At 28.6% G+C, this 19063-nt stretch overlaps 1 protein-coding gene across 1 annotated transcript; it reads right to left on the reverse strand.

Annotated features, from left to right (window-relative positions):
• Positions 1-1651: 1651 nt before the first annotated feature.
• LOC102581392 (polyamine oxidase 1) lies at positions 1652-8576 on the reverse strand. Its single transcript, XM_006345359.2, has 10 exons — positions 8420-8576; positions 7468-7717; positions 7264-7392; positions 7118-7179; positions 6855-7009; positions 5563-5706; positions 4441-4590; positions 2850-3104; positions 2296-2377; positions 1652-2210 (listed from the first exon to the last, which is right to left on the reverse strand). The coding sequence occupies exons 1-10, from the start codon at positions 8469-8471 to the stop codon at positions 2002-2004; spliced, it is 1488 nt and encodes a 495-aa protein (XP_006345421.1). The 5' UTR covers positions 8472-8576; the 3' UTR covers positions 1652-2001.
• Between the last annotated feature and the right edge of the window lie 10487 nt (positions 8577-19063).

The following is a 19063-nucleotide window of genomic DNA, read 5'->3' on the forward strand; positions in this document are numbered from 1 at the left end:
TTATTTTTAAAACTAAGAAATATTCATTTGAATTATTTTATTAAATTTTTCTGCGATACAATTTTTATTTAAAGTAATTTTTAAAGAAAATAACTATTGTGAACCTAATACAAAAATAATAAGATTTACACGGTAGTATTTTTTTAATCGAAAATGATGCATTGCATTGCATCCACCGTTACTAGTGCTGGTGCCTGGCAGCATAACATTTTTATTAAAAAGATCGTTTTAATAAATTGGTATTCAAACAAAATTAAATAAAATAACTAAAATAAGTATCTTACTATTTGTTTTTGTTCAGAAATTAGTTTAAAATAAAAATTGTGTTTCAATAAATTTAATAAAATAATTAAAATGAGAATCTTATTATTTTTTAAGAAATTAGTTTAAAACAAAAATTATGTTTTAATAAATTTAATAAAATAATTAAAATGAGCATCTTATTATTATTATTATTTTAAAATGTTTTTCAACAAAATTTAATGAAAACATATTTAAATTGGTTGGGTGACTTTCTAAATGAAATATCAATAGTTGAGTGACTTTGTAGGTAAAATATTCATAGTTAAGTGACTTTGAAGTTATAAAAGAAAGTTGAGTGACTTTCTGTGAAAAGAACTATTAGTTGAGTGACTTTTTGTGAGAAAAAATTATAATTGAGTGACTTTGAGATTATAAATGAAAGTTGAGTGACTTTCTGTGAAAAGAAGTATTAGTTGAGTGATCATATGAGATATTAACTCTTTATGTTATCCGTTAAAAGTTTATGATATATTTAAGTTTTTTTCATTTTAAAAAAATGATTGATTAATGAAGTGGCTGAATTATAATTGACCACGTGTTGAAAAAAGTTTTGCAAAATCGAAACTTTTTTTAGTTAACAAATAATGACATAGATGAGCCTCTTCTCAAACTGAAATAACATAGATAAGCCAAATTTTTAACGATGTCATAAATAAATCTTTTCTCAAAATTCGATCACATATTTAAGCTTTTCTCAAACTAAAAAGATTAAAAGTAGTTAAGATATAAATAACTTTTTTGGATATCATGAACATTGTTTATAATAAAAGGGGGTCATATTTCTGGTAAATCATTTTCAAACAACTACAACTATAGTTGTGTCACGAAAATGAAAGAAGCAGTAAATTATTACATTTTTATTAAATATAAGTCATTTAAACATTGAAAAATGAATATTATTTAATAGCAAGAGTAAAACAAATACAAAATGGTGAAATATTCATTGATTTTATAAACTGAACAAATATTGTTAGACATCCCAAAGTAATAGTATAATGAACAAGTAAAGATGAACCGAGGGAGTATAATTAAGGAATTTAAGAATAAAACAATCAATAATATGTTTGTGTCTGAAGAAAAGAAAGCACTTTCTTTTAGTATTTGTAAATTTAATACATCTCTAGTAAAACAGGCGTACGAAGACTCAGCATGGCTCTTCGATGGAATTATTGGTTTTTTATTACAACTTAAAATGTTTATTTTCCTAAATATTGGTTGTTAAATAAATTTTGAGTGTATAAATGTGTACGATATATAGCAATACTAAAAGAAATTGAAAGTTGAAGAATTAGTAATGGTAATAAATATAGAGTAATCTATCTAAATTGGACAGAAAACCAGAAAACCAAAAAACCAAAGTTATGTTTTGATATACAAACTTGAGGATTACATTAGGCAATAATAATTGATTGAAAAGCAACTGAACATAATCAGTCATCTTGTTACTTATTTTTCATGTACTGAATATCATTAGTACTGCATGATACCTTTCTATGACTTTACTCCTAATAACAATTGTATGTTATCTGCAATGAAGAATATCCTGGAAACTACCCTATATCCTTCTCTCAAGTTTCTTTGCTCCTTTTTTCTGTTAATGGAACAAAGGACTTTTTTGTCAGACTCCAGCAAATCGAGTTTATCAGTGGTTGGATGGATATCTGTCAGAGTAAATTATATCCAGAGGTTCATTTAGTCTCATAAGATAGCCTCTGCCAATTTGCTGTTACTAAGGAAGAGTTGTCGCGGAATATCACATTTGTGGAGACTTGATACAGTCTCAGCTTGTGTCAATGTCAAAGATCCTGTTAATGCTAGCAATGGTTCTAACAGAAAAGCTTGACTCTCATTCTTCCATCCATCATCCCTTCTCATTTTTTCAAGTAAAGCATTGCTACTGTCTATACCTGCGCCATGCCAAGAAACGTATGAAATCATGGTTTTTGTCCAATTGACCGTTGCCTATAGAATTTTTTTTATCGTTGAACTAACCTGAAAGGTAGCCTCCATGGACATAGCCACTAAACTTTTCACTTGTGTGTTCTCCTGTGAAAAATATCCGTCCCACTGGTTCCTGATGAAAGAAAGAATGTCATTGCAACAAGAGCATTAAAGAAGTAGTTTTCTCAAGCATAGTTTGTTCCCCATTACACTGGCTAATCAGAAGTTTGAGGAAGCTATTTCCAATATCATTGTGGTTCCAATTGATAGTTCTGTAATTTAAATAAGTTAAGAGGAAAGTTCGAAAATCAACTTATATACAGGTGTTCCCAAAAATTTGATGGCTCAATTTAATTAAACGTTGTTTTGCTATTATAACAAACAGTCTCTGAATATTAGAGTTGGCAGTCTTTTCTAGTAGTCCTATTCTATGTAGTCTTGACATAGAAGACTCGCAAATGAGACAATTCTTCTATGACACAATTGTACAATTTTATCAAGATTGTCAATAGTCTCATGACAATTATTCAAAATTATGTAAATTTGTTTAGATTGGACGCTGTAAAATTACTATTGCCAAGTGAGAAAAGAAGAAGACTGCTGACCTTAATATCATGGACGAGTTGATGATTTGCATATATGGGGTAATTACTGTAGCTACCACGCTGAAACCGATTATTCCACCAACGTGGGACTAATATGTCGGTGGCATTGGGAATGTCAGGCCCAAACATGTTTCTTAACACTTCCATTGCTTCTCTTAATGTGTCTTGATCAGATTGAGCTTCCACACGTTTTGACTCACCATTTGTCAGGGTTACCACCAGCATATTGGAGCCCGGATAAGCATTTTCCATGTGCTGATGACATGAAAACAGATCAGCATTAACAAACAGCTAGGAGCAGTTCTTGAGCACATAATGATGACTAGATGATGCATTCAGCAGCCTTCGAATGAATAGGTCCTCCATATTATAAAGCTAGTTGAAAAAGTTTCAACTGAAAAAACAGTAATCTGAAGTTGATGCAATGTAATGTTGTATTCTCTCGATGAGATATCTTAAGATAAATAATTGGTGGTCAAGTTTCGTAAAAAGAGTAGCATTTTTATGTTATGTGTATGTACGCAGAAGCCAAAATTATGCTCAAATGAGTGTACCATTGTATAACCAAGAAATTTCTTCGTGCCTAATCAATAGATGTACACAAGTTAAGCACTATACTGATGTTCACATAAGGAAGTGATGCTCAGGAATAACATAGTGCATTAGAAGGACCGACATCATTTTTAAACTCATCAAGAACCTCTGAGATTAGTTACTGGGATATATATATATATATTTATATCAAGAACAGACGCCTCGCCTACCTGTGCTAATAAGAAGAAAAAAAGGTAACTGGATCTAATCCTACAGATAAACACATTTAGATAATTTGAGCTACCCCATCAACAGTACGGCTTATGCCAGAGAAAAGGAATTGTAGAACTGCAAAGCTAATGCAAACACATTATACTATATATTAGAAATACTGTAGGGATGTACTTCTGATGACACTGATACAATGGGATTCTGTGATTGCAAAGTCAAGTGCCTGGTAGTAGATTAAACAAGAGTCTGCAAATTTCTCCAGATTCATTAAGATGCACGTACAGAGCCAGGATTACTTGATGTTAATAAAATGTTAAAGTACCTAATGTGGGCCATATCATCACAAGTAATTACAACATTGCATATTATATTAGCTAAAGCACAGTTCAGATCATCAGTTTCCTGCGTTAATCCATTTGTTAGACAGACAAATTACGGCTGTCACACATGGTCTTGTCTTATTAAGAAATATACATAGAATGAGCTTGATATCAAGGTCCAGATTCCTTATGGTGATTAAATATATGGAAATAATAGATTATAATAAGGAAAGATACTTGAAGCAAAGTCACCCTACTATTAAGCCCCTTATAGTATTTAAGGCAGTCATTTTGTTGCAAGGTAGCAGTATCTTTGTATTAAATAATAATTTCTATTTGGACAGAGAAGAGAATGAAAAAGAAGTCCTCTTATCAACTATATCCCTGAATGTTAGAGGACTTGAAAAAAGGGTAAGATGAAGAAGTTGTCATGCAAGTAATGAACTAAAAGAATGCAGCAATATGCATTAGAAAGATACAAGATTATGACAACAAATTGTGCAAACCTGCCAGAAAGTATAGTAGCCTCTTCGCTCGTGAGCATAGATAAAGAACTCCTTTTCAGGTTCACAAGGCCAGAACTTATAAGGGAACTTGAGAAAGATCTTTGTATAAATCATCACATCTAAGTTTCTGACGGCTTCCATCTTCCATCTCTGTTTCAATTAATACAGATAAGAGCATAACTTAAAAATTAGTAATACAAATGGTGAAGCTGATATCAAGTGTATTTGAAACCGCATTAAGAAAAAAAGTTGAACAATTGACCGTTTCATTAATAATTTGATTACAAAATTAATAAGTAGTTTATCTAGCACAAGAGAGATTTCTATGTTCACTAAAACAAATAAAGTTACTCCAAGTACTGCTAACCAACCTGTTTTGTTCGCTATCAATTAAATATATCAGTTAACCTTATTTAATCAATCAAAAAAAAAAAAACAGCAGCCAATTATTTATTTTTATTAGCTACAACTACGAATTGTCATTTCTAATAACTGATGATAAGCAACATCACTATCTGGATTCTTTAATGTATTGGTAGGTTTTACTCCACTAAATAAAAATAATAAATTTAGGAAATGGTCCAATTTGAAACCACATCAAGAAAAGAAGCTGTATATCAACTGCACATTACAGTTCAAGTAGTCCATACTTGGCACATAACCAATTAAATCATGAATGTATGAGTAGAGACCATTTTAATACGTAAGTTCAGAAATTAATGCGGGTAGTTCACGGTCTAGAAATGCTGAGTATTTAATATCCCATAGATTCAGAATCTCAATAATTTGCAGGTGACCAACTTTAGATTGTCTAACAGGAAACAGGGGACCCCTCCCATATTAAATCCTAGCCATAAGCCTCAACCTATTACTACTAACATTATTGTACTGTAATAAGTGCGATGTACTTTTTGTGAACATCAAAGACTTAAGATCTCACCAATCCATCCATGTGCACGTGAACCAAATATACGTGTTGGCTTTAAATTATTTAGCAGGCCAGGGCAGAGCGGGGAGAGGCAGACATAAAGATTTTCTCTAATTCAACTTTATGGATATGTTAGATTAAAATATTAGATTCAATGATGCAATATGCGGAATGGAAAGAGTTGGGAGACGTACAGGTAAAGGGGGTGAGAATGAAATGAGGTCGCTTTGGAGAACACCAATGCTAACAGACAAAATGACATAATTGGCTTCGTAAAGGGGACCATCTTCTGTAGTCACCAAGACGCCGTTTCTCGAGTGCTGCACTTCCCGAACAACCTGCCCCAATATCATCCGTGAATTGTGAATTACTACACCACACCAATATCATCATATATGCACCATTTCACAACATCAACACAAACAAACACAGTGGCCTAAAAAGGACAAAAAACCAATCTCATCTACAAAGTCAAAACTAGTAAGTAAAAAATACATAACACTGTATTTTGAATCAGTTGGCTAGCCTCCTCTTTGCTACGTTTGATTGCATTTATGTAAAAGTCCCATTTTCTAAAGGCATGAAAACGAAACATAGTCAATAAAAATACTAGACATCATACATGAATATGTCATTTAATTTGGTTTCAGCTGACATCTAATCTCTTCAACTTTTGGTGTGCACAAATAAATACTTAAATTCGTATAAAACTGAATAAGTAGATACACATATCCTACGTGTCATAACACACATAGAATGTGGCACTGTTTGACTTAACACGATATTTAAAACAAAATGACGATCTTTGAAACTTGTGATTTAAAAAAATGCTTAGATATTTGTGTGAATTCAAATCATTTTATTAAAAATAAAAGATGAATTTTAAAATAAAATTATTTTTAATTATGCTAAGTAAGAACTAAAAAGGAAAAGTATCACCTAAAATGACAAGGTGGGAGTATATAATATGTTAGAACAGGAAAGTTCTCTCTTTATGGTACCCATTATAATGATGAGAAACAAGTCTTTTGTCATTTTATTAAACTCTTATCATCATATCATATCAAACAAATGAATCCACACACAAAAAAAGAGATCTTTATTTTGTATGAATCGAATATCACTTTCATGGGTTATTCGTTTTCTTTTTCCATACCTTTTTACTTTTCTTGATTTATGTCATCTTCCAATAACAAACTGTCACGAGTTTACTTTCACAAGTGATGAAAATCTCTTTAAAATTATATCCTTTTTGCGTAGTAAAGCACATTTAGGAAGATTTTTCAATTAAAAAGATAAAAATAATTGTAAAAAATGTCCTTTTCTAGAGACTCTTGGTGGGTCATCAATCAATCTTAACAGACCCAAAAAAAGAAAAGGAATGATAAATTATACCATGCAATAAAAAAATAAATCTTAAAAAATCTTATCAGTTTATTCATCATCATCATCATAAATTGACCCATCAAGAGTAAATATAAATTACCGTATTGAGCTTGAGTCGGCTGTCCATAATTTTACCCTCAGAGGTAAAAAGGAAATTTTCTGCCATTTTATAAAGCAAATGTTCATATCCTCTTTCATCAGCAACCAGAAATTCTCTTTCACCAAAATCTACATATGTTGATATTGGCTCAACCTCTGTAAAATTCAAAACCTTTTTTTGTAAAAAATGTATTCCTAATTACATCGCGATTATTCTCTTTAAAAAAAAATACTAACTCAAAATACAATGAATTGATAATTGACCTGCCATTTCAAAGTCATGGAGAAAAAAATCAATCGCCAGTTCTATTGGTGTTTTTGGAGTACTGCAAAAAAATAAATCGAAAATGTCAATTTTTGTTAAAATAAGAAAAAAACAGTGTGGTTGTATGAGTAATTGTGGATCATACGACGGCGTTTCAGCAGCATCTTCGGTGTTTTCATTATGATTTCCTTCTTGGCTTCTCAGTTTCTGAATCGCGGAGTCCACCGCCTTCTTATACGAGTCCGCCGCTATTCCACTAGGAAATATCTTCCCACTGTAACACAAAAAAATCAATTTAAGAACAATTTACAGTTGAAATACTTTTTTTTTTCTAGTAATTTTTACGAACCTGTGATCATAGATGTTGTAACGAGCATTACTGTAATCGGAGAAGCATGTTCGTAGATTAGCCTGAAGTGCAAGTTCCCATACAGGATTAGATTGTTTACCGCCGACACCGGCGATCCAACCGGCACCGAGTTCCGCCGCTACTCCGCCGAATTCCTCTTTCCTTATCCTACCGCCTATCTTATCAGCCGCCTCCAATATCACCACATCATCCACTCCATTCTCCGATAACACCTTCGCCGCCGTTAATCCTACATAAAATTGATCCACAGCAGGGGCGACTCTAATAAATCGGTGGCCTAAAGCCAAATCCAAATGAAGCCTTAAATTTGAATTTTTTTTTTATTAAGTTTATTATAGCAAATTATTTAATCTTTCTTGAGACATAGTACTCATAATTTATCAAACTTCTATTACTTCTTTACTCTTTTATGAAAAGTCTATATTTTCTATAAATAATACTCAATATTTTTTTAGAAAAAATATGTATAACATATTAATTTTTTTAAAATGAGGCCCCTCAAATTTTGGGGCCTAAGGCGGTTGCTTTTTTTTGTAAGGGGTAGAGATTTATATACACTTGCTCACGTATATCTCTTGTCCAGATTTAATTAATTGGAAAAGTGGAAAAGATAAACAATCAAGGAAGAAGAACAGGGGAGTGACCGAGTGAGTACACCCGATGAAAGAGAACAGAGTTCGAGCCTAGTTTGTGAGAACAAGTGCTAAAAACACTTATTATTTTACCCAAACAATCCCAAAGTACTTAAAAAGTTAAGCACATCCACAGTTCCACTCATACAATAATTCAAATCAAAACTCACATTTCTCTCCGGTGAATGCAGAAGCATGTAAAAACAGAATTGCAGATCCAGAATTCAGATTTGACAAGTATGTACTATTTTTTCGCATATATTTGTACTTAAATGTCGGAATTGACGGCGATAAATTACCTGAGATTCCGGCTCCGATGATGATTACAGAGGACCGACGGGGAATTTCCATGGAAGAGGAAGCAGAGAGTGTGTTGAATGTTGAGTTTTTAGAAGAGAGATGATAATAGGAGAACAAATAGCGGGAGGCAGTTTTTATAGTTTGTTTTCAACAGAATATTAGGGGTCTCTCTATTTCCTGTTTTTTTCTTCTTTTTCGAATCCATTTTCCTTTAATTTACTCTGCTTTTTACTGTATTAGGAATTATCCAATAAAAAATCATTTAAAAAAAAATTCCAATTTTAATATACTCTTGTTCAATAGGAATTTGAGTACTTGCATATATCAATTTTAATATTTTTTTAATTTCAGATTATATCATATAATATTTTTTTTTAGAGAGAAGTATTGAAGACACTCCTAAATTCGACATGAAATATCAATTTTATTCCTAAACTATTGACAATCTTAAAAACACTCATTTATTTGACTAACTGAACTTAAATACACCCGATCTTGCAACATAATTTTTCACTTGAAATTTGTATTTTCTTTGAAAAGTGTTAGTTACAATTTTAATGTCCCTTTTTCTTTCTCTAACAAAATATATATTATGATATAATTAATGTTAAACCCTAAATAGAGTTCAACAACTAATTGAACAAAATTTTGGCTAAAAATGAGTGAAATAATGATAACTCAAAATATTTTTATTCTCAAGAGAACTTAACTTGATAGGTAGAAATAATCTTAGCTTCAGACTTTTCATTTCATTCTTAGTATAAGATTAATTTATAGTCACACAAAAAATCATGATTCATTTTAAATTATAAATATCAAGTATTTTTTAAAGCTTTGTGTTTAATTTTGCGTCTAGCTCGAACTAAATACCAATATTTAATTATGTAATTAATGTAATTTGTCTAATAAAACCAAAAAGTCAAATTCACAATTCAAATGTAAGATTATACGAATAAATATGGAATTAAATTTAATGTTGCAAAGTTACATTTTTTTTTTAAAAAAGAAGTTATTTGCTAATAAATCTAGTAAGTACAGTAAGTATCACTATAAATTTTCTACCATATTAGAAGAGTCAGTGAAAATGCTATTACCGTTAATTAAATACCGTTAATTTTTTTTTAATATAGTGTCCAACGGTCCATACATTTATGTTAATAAATCATACATTTAACTAAACAATGTTTAGACAAATAAATAATGGTAAGTTAAAAATATATAGGAAAGAAATAATAATGTATGCTGAGGAAAGAAGTGGCAAGTAAATTGTCCAAAGAGTGAGGTTGGGCCCACACAAAGGGTAGCTTTACAGGGACCAAATATAATAAAACATCTAGAAGAAACAGAATTTTCCACCAAAGCAATTGCAATTGTCTTCTTCTTGTATTTTATGGTTTTGGTCAGGGATGGAATCAATTTGTTTGAGTTATTTTGATTTAGAATGATTTTTTTTAAAAAATAAGTTTTTTGAACATAAAATGTAAAAGAGTAAATTACAGATTTTTGAATTTTTTATTTAAAAATAAGTAAAATGTATCGAAATATTTATTAATTATGTGATCTAAATATATCATGTAAAAAAGTCTTAATAATTTATTAATTTTGAACAATAAGAAAATCTCAACAATTCATCTAATATGAAAGAGATGAAATATTGTCTTGCCTCTTTTCACGCTAGATATAACTTATTAAGTTACTCATATTTAATAAAAGTAGAGTGATGGCTTCTATTTAAATATTGTGTTATTAACGGTATAGTTTTATTAATAATAAGGTTTATTCATATCAGTGTATTAAAAGGCAAGGTGTTTTATATCGTACATGGCGAGGTGTAAGTCTCGAGACACGAGGCGTAAGTCTCATGTATATTCAATTTATAGTTTTATTACTAATAAAATAAACAAAAGTAAATCTTTCAACGATTTAGGATTTTTATTTGAGATAGGTGTTAATAATCAATAATGAAGAAAAAAAGTATTACAATTACTATTTGAGAAATATAATTACACCAATAATAAAAATATGATGTAAAGCAAAAAAGGTTAAAAAAATAAATTTAAAACGCTCGGGCGTACGGTTTTACTCCCAGGACTTGCGTTTTAATGCTCGGGGCTTACGCCTCAAATTTTAGGACTTACGCCTTATGGATCTACGTCTTTAATTTACGCCCCGGAGCGTTTTTGGTACGCCCCGCCCCAAAACTCGCCCTGAGACTCGCCCCAAAAACGTTTTTGAAAACACTGATTCATACAATATATAGATGAACTATTATGGATGATGTAGTTTCCACAATATCTCTAACGAGAGCAGATAATATAAAAGAAAGAGATACTTCAAAAAATATAAGGCTGACTACTTTTCATATTTGGATCCTTTAATTTCATTACGTATATTGTTAATAGATCTATCATTGTATTAGCCTCCCTTGATATGTGCTACTCTATGATTCTTCCATTTATTGGAGCAATGATCTTCAATCCACATAAATAGTATGTGAATATATGGGAGTATTGCTATTAAGGGTATAGCTAAAAACAATTGAATCAATTTTAGGTTTGAATTCCTAAAATTTGGGTACAATTAATTTGAGAAGTGGTGGTACATTGCATTTACAAATTAGTTAATTGTTTTTTTGTTTAAGATCAATTTGCAATAAGAGATGTCGTCATTTTAATTATAAATTTATAAAGATAACATTATAAAATGCTCCTTGTTTTCCTTTCTAATTAATTATTCTCTTCATTTCAAAATAAGTGAATTATTGAGGTAATGCACACGGCACACCCACTAAGAAAAAAATTAGGACATAAATCGAACGTCACTTTCCACTTTTTTCTTTTTAGTTATTCTCAAATTATTTTTGAAAATATCAATAATTCAAAATAAAATCATAAATATGAGCAATTAACTCTCTTAAAATTAAGATGAGATGAGGGGCAAAAATGGAAAAAAATTCCAACAATTCTCTTGAACTTTGAACAATTCACTTATTTTGAACTATGAAAAAACCCCTCAACAAATCACTTATTTTAAAATGAAACGGAGTATATAATTTCTTAAATTGATTTAAAATAAGTGATTTCTAAGAATTGGAGAAGACGTTATCTTTTTATTCTTCCCCAAAGTTACGATTACTTCTTAAATGATTGACAAATAAGTTTCTACAAAAGGCTTGACAATTTCATATGAATAAATTTTAGAAGAAATAAAAGATTTAATATAGTCAATGATATTTTACTTCCAAAGTGGTTTTTTCTCTTGTACAAAACGCTAAAACAATCACATAAGAAAGAATAGAGGGTGTAATCTATTGGATAAATACAAAAAAAATAAAAATTTCTTTCAGTTTTGAAACTGAACAAATACTATAGAATAATTATTTTTAATAATAATGAACAAATAAAGATGAACGTTGGATATAAGATAATTCCGATGAGAGGTATTTGTTTGTGGGGTCAAAGGAAAAAGGAGTATGAAGTCAAAATTTAAGAACGTGAATGGCATTGACGGAAAGAAAAAGAAAAAAGAAAAAAGAAGCGGCCGTGTTGTATTGTTAACAAACACGTGTGCACAGTTAGCACACGTGCGCATTTTATTTAATAATTATCTCATCCGTGTTTCCCCACAGCTGTCACAGCTATTGACACGGCAACAACACTTGCTTTTTAAATATTTTCTTAACTCTAATTTTTGTTTTATCTTTAATCAAGTAGGAGTATTAATTAATCTAATTTAATTTTGACACCCAAATTAGATAATTGGAATGACATAACAACATGGCGATATTGAGTTTCTAAAAGATAATGAAGTATAGTTAGAGTGAGATAAATGAGTGTGGATTGAGTAAATGTACTTAATAGTATAAAGTTTCTTTAAGGTAATATTATTGCTTATGAGTAATCTTAATTTAATTTATTTTTCAAATGTACTAAGAAAATTAAGTTTATTAAAGTATGATAAGATTATCATATTTCAAACTTATGGACTCATGCATGGATGTGTCCAAATCCCTTTTGTAAGCTCAATGAAATTAGTAATACTATTATTTTTTGGGTTGCGTCTTCTATGATAATTGTAACCACGTTACAAATTTTTGTACTACGTATACTTAATATAATCAGGAAATAATTAATATTAATACTGTACCATATAATAGAGAAATTGTCTAAATTTGTCCTAGTGATTAAGAGTTTGGTTCAACCATAAAGACGGGTATATCAACTTTGATTAGTAGAGGATAAACTAGACCATTTCATGTACTACCTACCTCCGTCCTCTGTTCATTTTAGATTTCACGTGCATTAAAAAATTAAGAGCCCGTTTGAATTGACTTAAAAAAATAGCTTTTAAATCAAAAATAAAAAGTTAAACTTAAATGGCTTTTAAGTTAAAAAAATTAATTTATTTTAAGTTATTTTTAACCTTGTCAAACACTTCATAACTTATTTTAAGTCATCTTTGACTTACTATAAGTTATTTTTTATATATTGCCAAACACTTTCAAAAGTCAATACTGAATTAAAAATAGGTTTGATCAACTTATAAGCTCATCCAAACACCCTCTAAGTAAGTTTACTATTCTATCCTGATTTAATGTTTTTTGAGTCAAGTTTTCAATCAATAAATATGAATTAATTTATTTTGATTAATTAATTTAACTAATGGACATGAAATATTTACTTAGTTTGATTTTTTTTATGTTGGTCAGATGTATACTTTCAAGGCTAATAACATTCAAGAATAAAAAAGGAAGAATAATATTATTTATACATTGATTTTGTGAAATGACAAATATAAATGATCATCAATTTTTAATAAGGACGACATATGATGGACAAATTTGCTTTAGTGCTCCTTATTTTAATTTTTTTTTATAATTACAAAAGTGGGAAGTGTTTTTTGACATAGATTTTGTTAACCGTGCTATGCACGGGCCCAATAACATAAATGGTATGTTTTGGGGCTAATAACGAAATTTTTGAAGCGATTGTTTGCGTGGATAAAGGAATAAGTTTTTTTATCACAAACCTGTACTTTGTTTGACGCTATTCAAGGCACAATAAGACTACCCACATACAACATTTTTGAACAATTTTATGTTGTCAATTATCACGATTTAATTTTAAGAATCAGTCAAAAAAAATTTCTGTTTTTTTAATAAATATTTTAAGTTGTCAATTATCACGATTTATTGTATTTTATACATAATTTTTAACGATAGATTAATTTCAAGAATCAATCGAATTTTTTTAAATGTATTTATTTTTGAAATATTTTATGTTGTCAATTATCATGATTTATAGTATTTTTACGATAGATTAACTTCAAGAATCAATGGAATTTTTTGTATCTTTTTCAAAACATATTTTATGTTGTCAATTATCATGATTTATAGTATTTTTACGATAGATTAACTTCAAGAATCAATGGAATTTTTTGTATCTTTTTCAAATTTTTTAAAAAATAAGATAAATAAATTAAAATGGACCCAATATATGTTATTTTTGTTGTCTCAATTTATGTGACACAAATGAAATTTGGAGAGTCATTGAATATTATATATTATACTTGGGCACAAACTCTCTTACGCACGGGCCCAATAACTATTATTTTTTGTCCTAATGTATGTGACACAGATAAAATATAGTGAGTTATTTAAATTTAATATGATTTTTAAATATTTTAAGTTGTTAATTATTATTATTTTAATACTTTTTGGTAATTTTAAAATGATATATGTCATTTTTTCTGTCTCAATATATGTGAGCCGGATAGAATTTTGAGAGTCAACCTATTTTATGGTAGAATTTTTAAATCTTAAAATATTTTAAGTCATTTGTAAATGATTTATTATATTATATTATTATATATTATATTATATATTATATAAACTCCCTTAGAAAATAAATATATATTATATAGTAGAAAAAATGATTTATTATATTATATTATTATATATTATATTATATATATATATATTATATTTATTTTCTACTATATAATAAAAGAGAGTTTATGTATATATTATATTATATTATATATTATATAAACTCCCTTAGAAAATAAATATATATTATATAGTAGAAAATAAATATAATATATATATATATAATATAATATATAATAATATAATATAATAAATCATTTTTTCTACTATATAATAAAAGAGAGTTTATGTATATATTATATTATATATTATATAAACTCCCTTAGAAAATAAATATATATTATATAGTAGAAAAAATGATTTATTATATTATATTATTATATATTATATTATATTATATATTATATAAACTCCCTTAGAAAATAAATATATATTATATAGTAGAAAAAATGATTTATTATATTATATTATTATATAGAATATTATAGAGGGAGTTTATGATGGGACATTTCAAATGTCTCATCATAAACTCCCTCTATAGTATTCTATATAATAATATAATATAATAAATCATTTTTTCTACTATATAATAAAAGAGAGTTTATGTATATATTATATTATATTATATATTATATAAACTCCCTTAGAAAATAAATATATATTATATAGTAGAAAAAATGATTTATTATATTATATTATTATATAGAATATTATAGAGGGAGTTTATGATGAGACATTTGAAATGTCCCATCATAAACTCCCTCTTATATTATAAAAAAAAAGTAGAAAATAGAAAATATATTAGGTCATGACTCATGATATAGATTTTAATTCTAGGTGCGAAAATCCTCCCTAAATTATGATGTAATGAATGTCCTGATAAATAAGGTTACTAATATCGTAGCTAAAAAGATGCACTATTTTGTTATTGAAAAATATTCCGTGATTATTACTTTCTCCATTTTATATTAATTGAATTGTTGAGTTGTTTCACACCCTTTAAGAAAAGAAGATTAATACTTAAATTAGGTTTAACTTTTCATTTTAACCCTTATTAATTATTATCAAAATTATGTTAAAATAACTATACATTATTAATAACTAATTCCAATACTAACTAATGAAGGGTAAAATTGGAAAAACATTCTAAAAATAGCCTTGAAAATTAAATAATTAAATTAATTTAAAAAATGAAAAATGTCTTAACTATTCAATTAATATGAAATAGAGGGAGTATCATAAATATTTTAATTGAATTTATAAGGAAATTTCTACACAAAAACATACGATTCTAGTCAAGCCCCGCTAGTATGCCTCGAGAGCCTGAGCTACTCTTTTTTTTCCTTACCCATATATCACAGTTAGTACCCTCAAAGCCATTGCCTTTCAAGTAGAGCGTCTTTTCAAGTCAGTCTTGTCCCGCCTGCTCGTTAGCAAGTGCCTCGGGCCCTGCCTCTCTTTTCCAACAATCTCAGCCGCAAGTGGTGGTTATAATTGGTTAGATATGATGCTGACCCATTAATAGAGGAGAATGCTATGCTCTAATATCAAATTTATCAACCCCTAATATTTTTAGGATCGTTTGGTACAAAAATTAGTAACGCAATAATTTGTGCTTATTAAACTTTTTTAATATGCTTTTAAGTATATTTTTCTTACATATGCTTTTCAAGAAAATACAAAAGCAGAACAAAACTGTTTTTGTAGCTTCTAAAAAAACATCTCATGTTATTTTTCAATAGCTCTTATTTTTTCATTAAAACTTAATCAAACATCTTATTTTTTATAATTAAAAAAAACACTATTAACCTTCTAAAAACTTTGCTAAGCAAACTAAAAGAAAACATTATTAATTCAAGTAATCATAAGGTGGGGTAAGATATTGCACCTTAATTTTTGTTTTTTCTTGAACTAATAATATATAGTGGATAAAAATTAAATAAACTTTTTTCCATGTTCTAATGACTGATGATTATGAGATATAGGTAAAAGTAGTTTATATTAGTCACTGTACATATTACAAAAAAATAAGTTAGCTGAATCTGTCACTGGAATTAGTTGTGACTTGTGATTTGATCTAAGATTAATATTATATGATTATCTCTCTCAATAGTTTACACTTATCTAGTAGCATATTATAAAGTTCTAATTAACCATGAATTTTGTATTGGTAATATAACTTGTCGATGGTCCCTCATCATTCATCTCTTGGAGAATTGCTTGTTTATTCGAGAGAAATATTGAAAACACTTTTAAATTTGATGCGAATTATTAGTTTTATTTCTGAACTATTGATAGCCGTACGTAAAAATACTCATTTACTTGATTAACTGAACTTAAATACACCCCTGATCGTGCAACATGAGTGAAACGTGGCCAAAAATCTCCCCAAATTTAGGGTGTTTTCAACACTTCTCTTGGTTTTTTATTAAGAGTTTCATGTTCCTACAAGGGTTTGGAACCACTTGTTATATCATGTGCTAGATCGGGGGTATACCGAGGGTGTATCTAAGTTTAATTAGTCAAGTAGTTAGTCAAGTAGAGGGATGACTTTAAGGCTGTCATAGTTCGATCGGGAACGAAACTAATAATTTGCATTAAGTTCAGAGGTGTTTTCAATGCTTCTCTCTATTTATTTTGAATATTAATTTCCACATGTGTAAGGTGTTAGTACAATATAATTGAAATGTTTCGAGAGTTAAATAAGGTAATCTTATACAGTAATTTTTTAATAACTTTTAGATCTTTTAAATTAAGTATTTTGACTTGTAGTACTTTTTTTAATATAGTTTTCATAGATATAAATTTTATTTCACTATATTAAAAGATTTTGTGTCAAAACTACAACCAAAGTGTTGAATCTGAGAAGTGACAAGTATCACATAAATTATGACAGAAAAAATAATTGCATCGTGAAAGTGATTAGTGTTTGATTATTGGCCCAGAATCCAGATTCACGTACCATAAAATTGTCATTAACGATTACACCAATATTCAGTGAACAAATTTGTTTATATATACTGTGTAATTTGTCTAATAATTGATAATGACTTCATCTGGATTTTGGGACAAGGATTAACTCAAAGTTACTAATAATTACAAAAATTGTAGTCATGCTAGGGTTACAAAGATAATCCCATGATGTTGATATTGTTGCTAGCTAGCAAATGATTTTAGCACATAACAACAAAATATAAATAATTTAATTATGTCACTCTTATTTCAACTGCATACGTACCTTTAAAATAATTAAATACTGGATAAGATGGAGTTATTATATGCATTAAACATCATTACATATATTTCGGAAAAACTATCTAATTATAGAAATTATACAATTATATTTACTAATTTTTTTTGTAGTTAGAAAGAATTTACGTATTGTCTGATTAATAATTTTGTATCATATTTCAAGTTAAATACATATAAATATTTTTTTTTTACTATCACATACATTGAGATAGGGAGAGAGGCGAGTGAGAGGGTCAAATATATACATATGAATTCACTTGGCTATAATTTATCTTAAACAAATTACACCACATTTTAACCCTATGTATGTGACATACATGTATCTGACCGCACCAGATACATGTATTCGAAATCCAAATTTTGATAAGTTCGTAATATTTGAAACTTGCGTGAAGAAAAATAATTTTCTACTAAGCCAATGGGATTTGTGTTGTTATTGTCCTATCATTTTTCGGAAAGCACATTCTATTGCAAATTAGTTCGCATTAAGTACCCCTTAATTAATACTAACAACTTATTAAAGTTAGAGAAAAGACATAAAGTCACCACTGAAGTTGTCTCGAATTTTCAAAAAAACACTTTAACTTTGTGGGTGTCCTATTTCCCCATTGAACAATTTAAGAGTGTTATAAATATCACATTTTCACCCAACCTCAATTGCAAGAAAAGAAGTGCAATAACACTTTAACTTTGTGGGTGTCCTATTTCCCCATTGAACAATTTAAGAGTGTTATAAATATCACATTTTCACCCAACCTCAATTGCAAGAAAAGAAGTGCAATCATGCACCAATTATTGTTTGCCACATATTAAATTTTTTTAATTTTTAATTTTTATTTTCATTTTCATTTTTTCTATTTTTATTAAGTAACTTTATTTTCATTTTTTCCCTCTTTCTTCTTCAACTTTCATTACTCAAATCCTTTGTTCTTTGCTGTAAATCCTCCAAAAGTAGCAGCCATTGTCGCCTTCAACATAGCCTCCGTGATGCTTCCCTGTTACATCACTATTTCTGTCACTAAATCATCACTAAAAAAAGATCAATTCAACTCTCAAGTTACTAAAGCAAGGTAACGGAGTTCTATATTTAGACCAAAAATAAGAATAAAAATGGAGTTTCATAGTATTCTCTAATCAATTGAATAATGGAGTTCACATTTGTTTTTATTTTTTAATTTTAAAAAAGAGGATAAAAGAAGAAAAAGAAACAAAGAAAGGCAAGAGACAAGAAAAAAAGTGATAAAATGGGATGAAGTAAATGGATATTCTAAGTTGAAGAAGATGAATAAAAGGTAATTGGGTTTTTGAATTTGGGTGAAGAAGATAATGGAAAAAAATGAATTCGTCTAAGAGAGAGCACCAACGTTGAGCTTGCTTTGGAAAAAAAGTTGAAATCAATTTTAGGGCTACCAACAACTCTTTTATCTTTAAATTTGGGGAAGATGATGTAAATTAATTAAATAATTAATAATAAAGAAATAAAACGACACGTGACACTTTATAG

Source organism: Solanum tuberosum, unplaced genomic scaffold (genome assembly GCF_000226075.1).
Source record: "Solanum tuberosum cultivar DM 1-3 516 R44 unplaced genomic scaffold, SolTub_3.0 scf00068, whole genome shotgun sequence".
NCBI classification, from domain to species: domain Eukaryota; kingdom Viridiplantae; phylum Streptophyta; class Magnoliopsida; order Solanales; family Solanaceae; genus Solanum; species Solanum tuberosum.